At 33.9% G+C, this 9,384-nt stretch overlaps 3 protein-coding genes across 3 annotated transcripts; 2 read left to right on the top strand and 1 right to left on the bottom strand.

The window, feature by feature from the left end:
• Positions 1–358: 358 nt before the first annotated feature.
• LOC111911582 (uncharacterized) lies at positions 359–1,960 on the bottom strand. Its single transcript, XM_023907362.2, has 4 exons — positions 1,803–1,960; positions 1,328–1,417; positions 962–1,229; positions 359–844 (listed from the first exon to the last, which is right to left on the bottom strand). Exons 1-4 carry the CDS (start codon positions 1,843–1,845, stop codon positions 511–513), a joined length of 735 nt encoding a protein of 244 aa, XP_023763130.1. The 5' UTR covers positions 1,846–1,960; the 3' UTR covers positions 359–510.
• Positions 1,961–2,898: 938 nt separating this feature from the next.
• Positions 2,899–4,420, top strand: LOC111911397 (cytosolic Fe-S cluster assembly factor NBP35). The gene is made up of 3 exons (XM_023907208.3): positions 2,899–3,057; positions 3,167–3,268; positions 3,395–4,420. Exons 1-3 carry the CDS (start codon positions 3,012–3,014, stop codon positions 4,297–4,299), a joined length of 1,053 nt encoding a protein of 350 aa, XP_023762976.1. The 5' UTR covers positions 2,899–3,011; the 3' UTR covers positions 4,300–4,420.
• Positions 4,421–4,786: 366 nt separating this feature from the next.
• Positions 4,787–5,554, top strand: LOC111911489 (germin-like protein 9-3). The gene has a single exon (XM_023907290.3). The coding sequence runs from the start codon at positions 4,800–4,802 to the stop codon at positions 5,418–5,420; it is 621 nt and encodes a 206-aa protein (XP_023763058.1). The 5' UTR covers positions 4,787–4,799; the 3' UTR covers positions 5,421–5,554.
• Positions 5,555–9,384: the final 3,830 nt, after the last annotated feature.

Below are 9,384 nucleotides of genomic sequence, written 5' to 3'. Positions count from 1 at the left end.
GTAGCTACTAAGTTCGTTGAGCCTACCTACGTAATTAGCAAATGGTCTAATGAGCTAGGAAATCTGCATAACGGCGCATATACAAGACATTTTTTTTTTCTTTAACATAGTTTTTGTAAAATCTCTTGATATAAGACTTTATTTTAACAATATTTTTTTTCTGTGAAAATGCTCTCTGAAGATTTATACAACAAAAAAACTTCAAAAAGTATGTTTTCTTTACAAAAATACCCAAGATTTTAGCAGTTTAAATGTGTAATTTCCATAGTCAAACTTATCTTTTTATCTGTTGTTCTTCATCACATTCGTCATGTTTGGTGAATTAGTTAAAACCCATTTGTGACCATATACATAGATAGATAGTAAAGTACTTGGTTCAATACTTCAGTCCTACAAAAAAGATACACTTTTAAGATCAAATCTCAATAAACAAAGCGTTTCATAGCAAATATGACAAACATAGATGTGGATAATCATCAAGAGAGAAGTGATATGATTCACAAACCAAAATTAATCACAATCATGGCGTCTCTTCCCCTTGTCTCTCTTGTGTCTCCTGTCATCATCATCATCATCACCACGTCTTTTCTCTCTCCTCTCATGTTTCCTCTCATCTCTCTTTTCATACTTTTCATGTTTCCTTTCTTCTCTTCTTTCATGCTTTTCTTTTTTCTTTTCTTCACGTCTTCTTTTCTTCTTGCTGCTCTCATCTTCAGAATCTTCCTTTGAATCTTTATTTGCAGATGGGGTTTCAGACACATTTGCATTTACATTTACATTTTTGGGTGCCTCCATTGTCACCACAGGCTGCAAAGAACTTGACTCTTCCCATGCTTTAGGTGCCCTGTAGTACAATTTCAAAGAAATGTTAAAGCTTTACAACCCTAACAACACAAATAGCACACTAATCTTTGCAAGAATTGACATTTTAGACAAATTCATTCATTCTAACAAAACTTACTTGGCAAAACCAAGACCTTGAACATGAGCAGCCTCAGCATGACCTGCTCCCAAATCTTCAGCAGTAGACCCTCTCTTCACAAGTTCAGAAAATTCATGTTTATCAAGTCTATTAGTTTGAGGTTTTGAAGAACGCTTTGGAGCTAAACCTAAAGCCTCCCTCATAGCCTGCTCTTCTTCTTCCTTGATCCTTCTTATCTCTTCTTTAGCAGCTTCCATGTCTGCTTGTTTTGACTTTTTATCTCTAGAATACCAGTGTAGATCCTTTCCTGTTGTTCAAGGTTACATGTATATATTATAATGGAAATCCCTAAAAAGGTCTATTTGTCTATTTTTCATCACTACAACTAAAGAATGAAAGACTAACCTTTCTGCCATCTTCCTACAGGAGCCTTGAGACTGTGACCAATATAGTTTTCTCTATATTTATCAACCTTCACATCATCCCAGTTGAATTCTGCATATTAGTAACATGAATCTTGTTAATATAAGTTTTAGAAGATTCTTATTCTATGGGATGAACATCTTAGTTTACTACTTTCCCACAAATCCATCCATATATCAGCCTATTTGCTTATTTCGCAAAGCCTGGGATAAACAATTTTGCAATAACCCTTCTTTGTAGTGTCGAATGATTTCGAAAGACGAACAAATTCCCAAACATTCATCCTATTATATACGTCCTACATACCAGATCGATTAAGAAACATTCATCATGTAATCTCGCAGAAACAATTCACCTAATTTTCGGAGATACACAAATAAACACAAGAAATATATACTAAACTTAGGTCATAACTGATTTCAAAACCCTAAAAAGCAAAAGATGAGGTTGAACTTACGATCTCGACCACCACGCACACCACCTCTGGAAGGATGATACATAGTCGCTATAAACTTCAAATCGCTGGAGAAGATCGAAGAAATCTAGCAATTTCGCTCGTCCAAATTCTGAAAGAGGTATTGATTTTGAGAATTTGCATTTGTGTGTTATCGAGGATTGTTATTAAAAACAGTTAGTTACAGAAAATACCCTGAACTTATGCATGCTTTACGAATAAGGTCCTCTAAGGACTGACTTTACTCTTTTAGTAATTTTTTTCCTAACTATGACAAATGTATATATGGATTTGTTGGGTAAGGGAAAATAAATAAATTTCTAATGTGGGTCAATTCGGGAAAAGTTGATGGGATAATACCAATTTCAAAGGTGTAATATTACCAAACTAGTTTGAAACCGGTATGTTATATATGAGTCGGATAAAACAAAAAAAAAATTAAATATGAATGTTTAAACAAAATTTTATTTAAATTTGAATTTAAAAGAAAATATATTTAATATATGAGTTGTAATATTGTAATTTAATGGTTACTTTCAAATAAAGCAATTATTAATTGAAGTATAAATATAATATGTTAGTTAAAAAAAAGATAAACAATAAGAAAATAAGAAATAGAAAAAATATTTATTCAAAAATACCAAAAAGTGACATGTGATAAAATTATTTTCATTTACCAGGAACGATGATTAATGTTTTTTTTTAAACTATAAGAAAATATTCATTTATTTTATGAAATATTTTAAGCTTTGCCAAATTACGTTATGAATGGTGCCCCTATTAAAAAACCTAATTTGCAATTGCTTTCGCAAAGTAAATTAAAAAAAAAAACAAATAATTTTGTAAAATATAAATTATTATTATGCAAAATAGGATCATTAATCAATTTCATAAATTATAAATGATTATTTTGTGTAACAATAAGATTTTCTGGAAAATGGTAAAATGTAATTTTAAAGTATTAACATAAGTTTCATTAAAAAATAAAAAATAAAAAAATAAGTTTCATCCAAGTTATTTTACCAAGATGTATAGTTATTTTAGTGATCATTTGACCCGTTAAATTTCTTTCTAAAAAGACGAATCACGAGTTGAATCGGGCGAGTCCAAGGTCGGTTAGGGCAGCGTATAAATGGAATTCGTGAAGGTTAAAGCCGCCATTTATCTACGCGCTTTCTTCTGCTAAACGCAAACCAGAGGAAACTAGCGAAAATGGAGAACGGCAACCACAAAGAAGTCCCCGACAACGCCAACGAACGTAGGGTTAACACTTAACACCACTTCTTTTACCTCCTTATTGTTCAATCAATTACTTTTCCCATTGATTCTGACCTAATTGATTCAATTTTTGTTTGCTCCGGTTTCAGATTGCCCCGGGACAGAAGCAGAAGATGCCGGAAAATCCGATGCTTGCGCCGGTTGCCCTAATCAAGAAGCTTGTGCTACTGCTCCTAAAGGCCCCGATCCAGGTACTCTTCGTTTGTACTTTGTATACCGACTCACATGTCTATAGCTTAATCGTTGTGCTTCATATTCGATTTTCAATTCGTTAAACTTGTTTTTCCTAATCGAATAGTCTCCTTTTCCTTCTATAGATTTGGTAGCAATTGCAGAACGAATGGCTACAGTAAAGCACAAGATCCTGATTTTATCCGGTAAAGGCGGTGTAGGCAAAAGCACATTCTCAGCTCAACTCTCATTCGCACTAGCAGCTATGGATCATCAAGTAGGTCTACTCGACATCGACATATGTGGCCCAAGCATCCCAAAAATGCTCGGTTTAGAAGGCCAAGAGATTCACCAAAGTAACCTAGGTTGGTCCCCTGTTTATGTCGATTCCATTGGCGTCATGTCAATCGGATTCATGCTTCCAGATCCAGATGACGCCGTTATCTGGAGAGGCCCTCGCAAGAATGGAATCATCAAACAGTTCCTTAAAGACGTTTACTGGGGTGAACTCGATTTCCTTGTAGTAGACGCCCCACCAGGTACCTCAGATGAACACATCTCAATCGTCCAATTCCTCAAAGAAACAGGAATTGATGGAGCCATTATTGTCACCACTCCACAACAAGTTTCTTTGATTGATGTCAGAAAGGAGGTGAGTTTCTGTAAGAAAGTCGGAATCCCAGTTCTTGGTGTTGTGGAGAACATGAGTGGATTGTCTCAACCTTTGACTGATTTCAAGTATGTGAGACAATTGAAGAATGGAGAACAAGATGATGTTACAGAATGGGCTTTGAAGGTGATGAGGGAGAAAGCACCGGAGTTGTTGGATTTGGTTGCGTGTAGTGAGGTGTTTGATAGTAGTGGTGGAGGTGCTGCAAGGATGTGTGTTGAAATGGGTGTTCCTTTCCTTGGGAAAGTGCCTTTGGATCCGAAGTTATGTAAAGCTGCTGAAGAAGGTAAGTCTTGTTTTGTTGGTGATGAATGTGGTGTTAGTGCTCCTGCACTTTCTGCGATTATTAATAAATTGCTGAAAAATAACATGTTTGCCTGATCAGAAAATGGTGTCGTTTTGAGTATTTTCATCATCTGATTCTGGTTGTTTGTTGCAATCATTAGGATGTTACTTATGTGAATTTTGATATTTTTGATTCACAGAAAATTATGGTTATCTATTTGTATTTTGTCCTCTACTATAGACAAGAGTTCCACATGTATATCGTCTTGTACAAGTCAATAAAACATACAAATGGATTGGGATTCTCGTCCAACATGGTTATTAATCAACAAAGAGACAGCTATATGTGGCGAAGTAACCAAGATTTCCTGCTAAAAATCTTTAAAATTACCAAATAACCTAAGTTTTCAAGCTAATCGTCCAAACAATCAGACAAGTAAAACTGATTGTACATAAAATATTTGTTACAGAATTACAAGAAGCATATACTTTGGTTTATCTCATAATATGTATGTATATATACACACACACTTATACACATCTGTATTTCAAGAAGCAAGAATCGGACACCTTTCTAGTAATTTCTAGCTTCGAGAATGGCATCCAAACTCCAATTTTTCTTATTTCTTTCACTTTCATCTGCCATTGTACAAATAACAATGGCAGGAGACCCCGACATTCTAACAGACTTCATTCCACCACCAATTTCCTTCGGCCCACCTGGCGGCAACTACTTCACATTCACCGGAATGAGAACCCTAGTTGGTGCACCATTTCCAACCACTTTCAAGGTGACAAAAGCTGCCATGGCTGAGTTCCCAGCTCTCAATGGTCAAAGTGTTTCCTATGCTGTCCTCCAGTTCCCTAGCAACACAGTCAACCCACCCCACACACACCCAAGGGCCTCTGAGCTCTTGTTTGTGCTCATGGGTTCGTTAGATGTTGGGTTTGTAGACACAACTAATAAGTTGTTTACTCAAAAATTGCAACAAGGTGACATCTTTGTGTTCCCTAAGGGACTTGTCCACTTTCAGTTTAATAGTGATGCTAAGTCACCCGCATTGGCGGTGTCTGCATTTGGAAGTGCTAATCCGGGGACGGTTTCAGTTCCAAATTCGGTATTCAATACGAGTATAAGTGATCAGGTGTTGGCGATGTCGTTTAAAACTGATGTTGCTACGATTCAGAAGATTAAATCTGGGCTTGTGGGGAAATAGGATTGATGTATCTTGTTTATGGTTTTTAAACTCCGATGTTGTTCTCGATTTGGCGAATACATTGGTGTTAAAATAATAACAATTTGATTTGATAAAGTTGCATATTCTAATTCGGTATCGTTTTAAAAACATGTACATGCATCTTTTGTTAATTAGGTGTGTGCAAACGTCGTTCCCGACGAACAAAAACAAAAAAATCGAATTAAGTCTCAACAAAAATAACTATATTAACTTTCTTTCTTGGTTTTGAAGTTCTAAAAATTTGGTTTTTGGTTTGGTATGTGTGCCGTTGGAGGGGGTTGGGGGGGGGGGGGGGGGGGGGTATCAATCGATTCTAACAACTTTAAACACATAATAATAATGCAAATGAACACAATCAATTTATCTGGTTCACGCAATCAGAGTCATCGACTAACACGAACAAGAATCACCCAACATACCCGACGAGCTAACACCCCTTAGAGAAGACAATGAACATGATAAGACACTAAATTTACATTAATATAAACTTATGTTCATACATGAACATATGTTCATAAGTCAATATTTAAAGATCTTTTTAATCCAACATATGTTCTTATTTTTTTCTCAACAAGAGGTGCATCGCTTTATCTTTATGTATAATAATAATTTTAATCAATTTACGTAATTCACAAAAATAAACACAATCAATTTACTTGGTTCACGCAATCAGAATCACGCAAATGAACACAACAAGAGGGTATCAATCGATTCTAACAATTTTAAACACATAATAAATGAACACAATCGGTTTACGCAATCAGAGTCATCAACTACAATAAAGAAAGAAGCAAAAAAGAAAGATCCACAACTTTTAATCTCTTTCTAAGTTGTTTTTTTTGTGTGTGTGAATATTGATTGCGGCAAAAGAATCACTCAACATACCCGAAGGGCTAGCACCCCTTGGAGAAACGATGAACATGATAAGACAATATATTTACATTAATATAAACCAATGTTCATATATGAACATATCATATGTTCATAAGTCAATATTTAAAGATCTTTTTAATCTAACATATGATCTTATATTTTTCTCAACAAGAGGTGCATCGCTTTATATATATATTGCCTATTTTTTAGGAGCAGCATGTTAGAAGAAAAGAAATACCATATCTATGTTTGTTCTTTCCTCACTTTTGTGTCTCTCTTTTTATCGGTCGCAATTAGCTTTCCTTGTTGAAATCAAAATTGCAAGTAAAACAACAAATCGATTATAAGGTATGAAGATGGTAATAATTACATGAAGATGGTTGGAGGGGGGGGGGGAGGGTGGTTTATGTTCTTATATTTTTCTCAACAGAGGTGCATCGCTTTATATATATATATATATATATATATATATATATATATATATATATATATATATATATATATTGTGTGCATGTTCTGGACCAATCATTTTAGTTATTTTAAGAAAGTAATTAATGCATATTACATGTTGAAGATATAATGAATATTAATTACATCTTCAGCATTTAATATACATTAATTACTTTCTTAAAATAACTAAAATGATTGGTCCAGAATCAGTCATACATACACACAATAGATAGTGAAAACATTTGAACATATATATATATATATATATATATATATATATATATATATATATATATATATATATATATATATATATATATATATATATATATATATATATATATATATATATATATCCTCATAGCAATAAAGCACCACGAATTGCCTACTTTTTAGGAGCAGCATGTTAGAAGAAAAGAAATACCATGTCTATGTTTGTTCTTTCCTCACTTTTGTGTCTCTCTTTTTATCGGTCGCAATCAGCTTTCCTTGTTGAATTCAAAATTGCAAGTAAAACAACAAATCGATTATAAGGTATGAAGATGGTAATAATTACATGAAGATGGTTGGGGGGGGGGGGGGGGGGGGATGGTTTGTGATGGTGTTTGCAATGGTGTTTTGTGGTATCCCAGTGTAGTTATTTTTGGGTTGTGTAGCTAGTTGCGTAGGGATAATGAGGATAACAATGATGTTGGTGGCACTAGGTTTAATTTTGGTGAAAAAAAAATTAAAATATATAAATAAATACAAATCAACCAATCACAACACCCCTTCATATTTTCTCCCTACTTTCTCCTTTCGCTACACCCATGTCAACTCATTCTTAGCACAAGGTAGGGGATGGTGTAACATCCTTAGCACCTCCCTTCCCTATAGCCTAACGATGACACAGATCCATAAGAAGGGGTTGTTGTGTGGTTTGAAGCATGAAGGAATAGGAAAACATATTTATTAAACTCAAGATGATGGTCAATATACTTTCTCTTAGTTTAAAGTCAAGTCATCGATACCAATAATGTGAAGGGTTAATAGACACCAAGTTGATAGAATGTTTAGTTATTTTGCATGGTAAAGAAGAATACATAGAAGGTATTGGTATCCAAATTTTTTGAAGAATAGGTATTCTGTTTATTTTTGGAATAAGTGTTCAAATGGAGAAGCGGATTGAGACACCAAAAGAAATTCAATATGGAGAGGTAGACTGAGACACCAAAAGCATGATGTATGAAATGTTATGGGACGTTTCCAAGTTCTAGAAGGGTAATGTCGGTTTTAATCACATATACCCGTGACAACTACAGTTACAAAATAATTAAACTTTTATAGTACAAACTCAAAGTTATTAATCAATTATTTTAAATAAATTATTAATTAAGAGATATTTTTTAGTTATATAAAATTATAATCATTGATTTAAATAAATACATGACTTTATAATTTATATTAATTTTATTTTAATTTTTATTCTAATGTTATTAATTTAATATAATTAAAGTGGGAAATTTAAAATTTAAAATTTGAAATGAAGAATCAATAGGTTGATAAGTGGCATGACATTAATTATGAAACCTAATAGGGTGACACATGACAAAAGGAGAATCAACATATTCTTTTATTAGAATAGGAAGATTTAGAGTGTGACTTAGATCTTGGTGCCCGGATAAATAATCTAACCTAGAACGAAGTGAAGAAACCCAAATGACGATTTTGAAGGGATAAGTGTTTAGAATGGGATGAGGGCCTACATGACAAAAACTTGTCCCATGAGGAGTACGGGGGCTCTGTCTCCACAATATGGACTTGATTTGTTATTTTGGATTTTCTTGTATATATATGAGCTTGGCCAAATAATTGCCAGGATTTTTAGATATAAATAATAGTAATTAGGTTTTTCGGTGTATCACTTGAAGCAAATGAATAATAGAAGATATCATTGGTCGTGTTTGTAGTCGTAGGTCACATTGACCAAACAACATAAATTATTTATGTTATTTTTCTTTATTCTTTTGATTGCTATGCTCAACAATTGTTTTTTTTTTTGTTTTTTTTTTATTTTTTTTTAATGTCAATAACAATTTTGTAAAGGAATAAAAACCTGGCAGTCATAAAGTTGGACAACGTACACCACACAAAGAAAATTATAAAATAAAACTGACAACATATACAACCAATTATGAGTTTAATGATCTAGAGAATGGTCTTAAATTCCACCCTAATATCCAATCATGGCATTGAGGGCTTTACTAATCTAGAAAAAAGTTGTCGTATGTATTAATAACAACGTAGAATGCAGAAAGCCAATAATAGCAACAAAGTTTGTAGCATCTGGGGGCAAAACCAGTCAAGTAACGTCCGAGATTTATCAGGTATTATGTTGTTTTTATTCAAGCTATAATATTGAAATATTGGAATTTTTGGGCGGAGCGTACGCTGGGGGTACAGGGTGTACGCACGACGTAAATATATGTGGCGCGGAACGGGAAGCCCCCATGCGTACGCTGGGTGTAGGGTGACCAAATGCAAACCCTAAATTTTAGGGTTTGTCCACTATTTAAACAACTTATAACCCTCCAAACCCTTATCCTCCTAGCCTCCCTTGTCCTCTCAACGCCAAACTCGA

The sequence above is a fragment of the Lactuca sativa genome, chromosome 9 (genome assembly GCF_002870075.4).
Source record: "Lactuca sativa cultivar Salinas chromosome 9, Lsat_Salinas_v11, whole genome shotgun sequence".
Taxonomy (NCBI): Eukaryota; Viridiplantae; Streptophyta; class Magnoliopsida; order Asterales; family Asteraceae; genus Lactuca; species Lactuca sativa.
Note: the sequence above shows the minus strand (reverse complement) of the source record. Positions and strands in the feature narration are given on the sequence as shown.

Coding starts and splice junctions, on each gene's coding strand:
- LOC111911582 (XM_023907362.2), bottom strand. CDS start 1,845: ATGTATCATCCTTCCAGAGGTGGTGTGCGTGGTGGTCGAGATC. Junction 1,418..1,802: donor TGTGCGTGGTGGTCGAGATC/GTAAGTTCAACC, acceptor ACTAATATGCAG/AATTCAACTGGGATGATGTG. Junction 1,230..1,327: donor TGTAGGAAGATGGCAGAAAG/GTTAGTCTTTCA, acceptor CTTGAACAACAG/GAAAGGATCTACACTGGTAT.
- LOC111911489 (XM_023907290.3), top strand. CDS start 4,800: ATGGCATCCAAACTCCAATTTTTCTTATTTCTTTCACTTTCATCTGCC.
- LOC111911397 (XM_023907208.3), top strand. CDS start 3,012: ATGGAGAACGGCAACCACAAAGAAGTCCCCGACAACGCCAACGAAC. Junction 3,058..3,166: donor CCCCGACAACGCCAACGAAC/GTAGGGTTAACA, acceptor CTCCGGTTTCAG/ATTGCCCCGGGACAGAAGCA. Junction 3,269..3,394: donor TCCTAAAGGCCCCGATCCAG/GTACTCTTCGTT, acceptor TTCCTTCTATAG/ATTTGGTAGCAATTGCAGAA.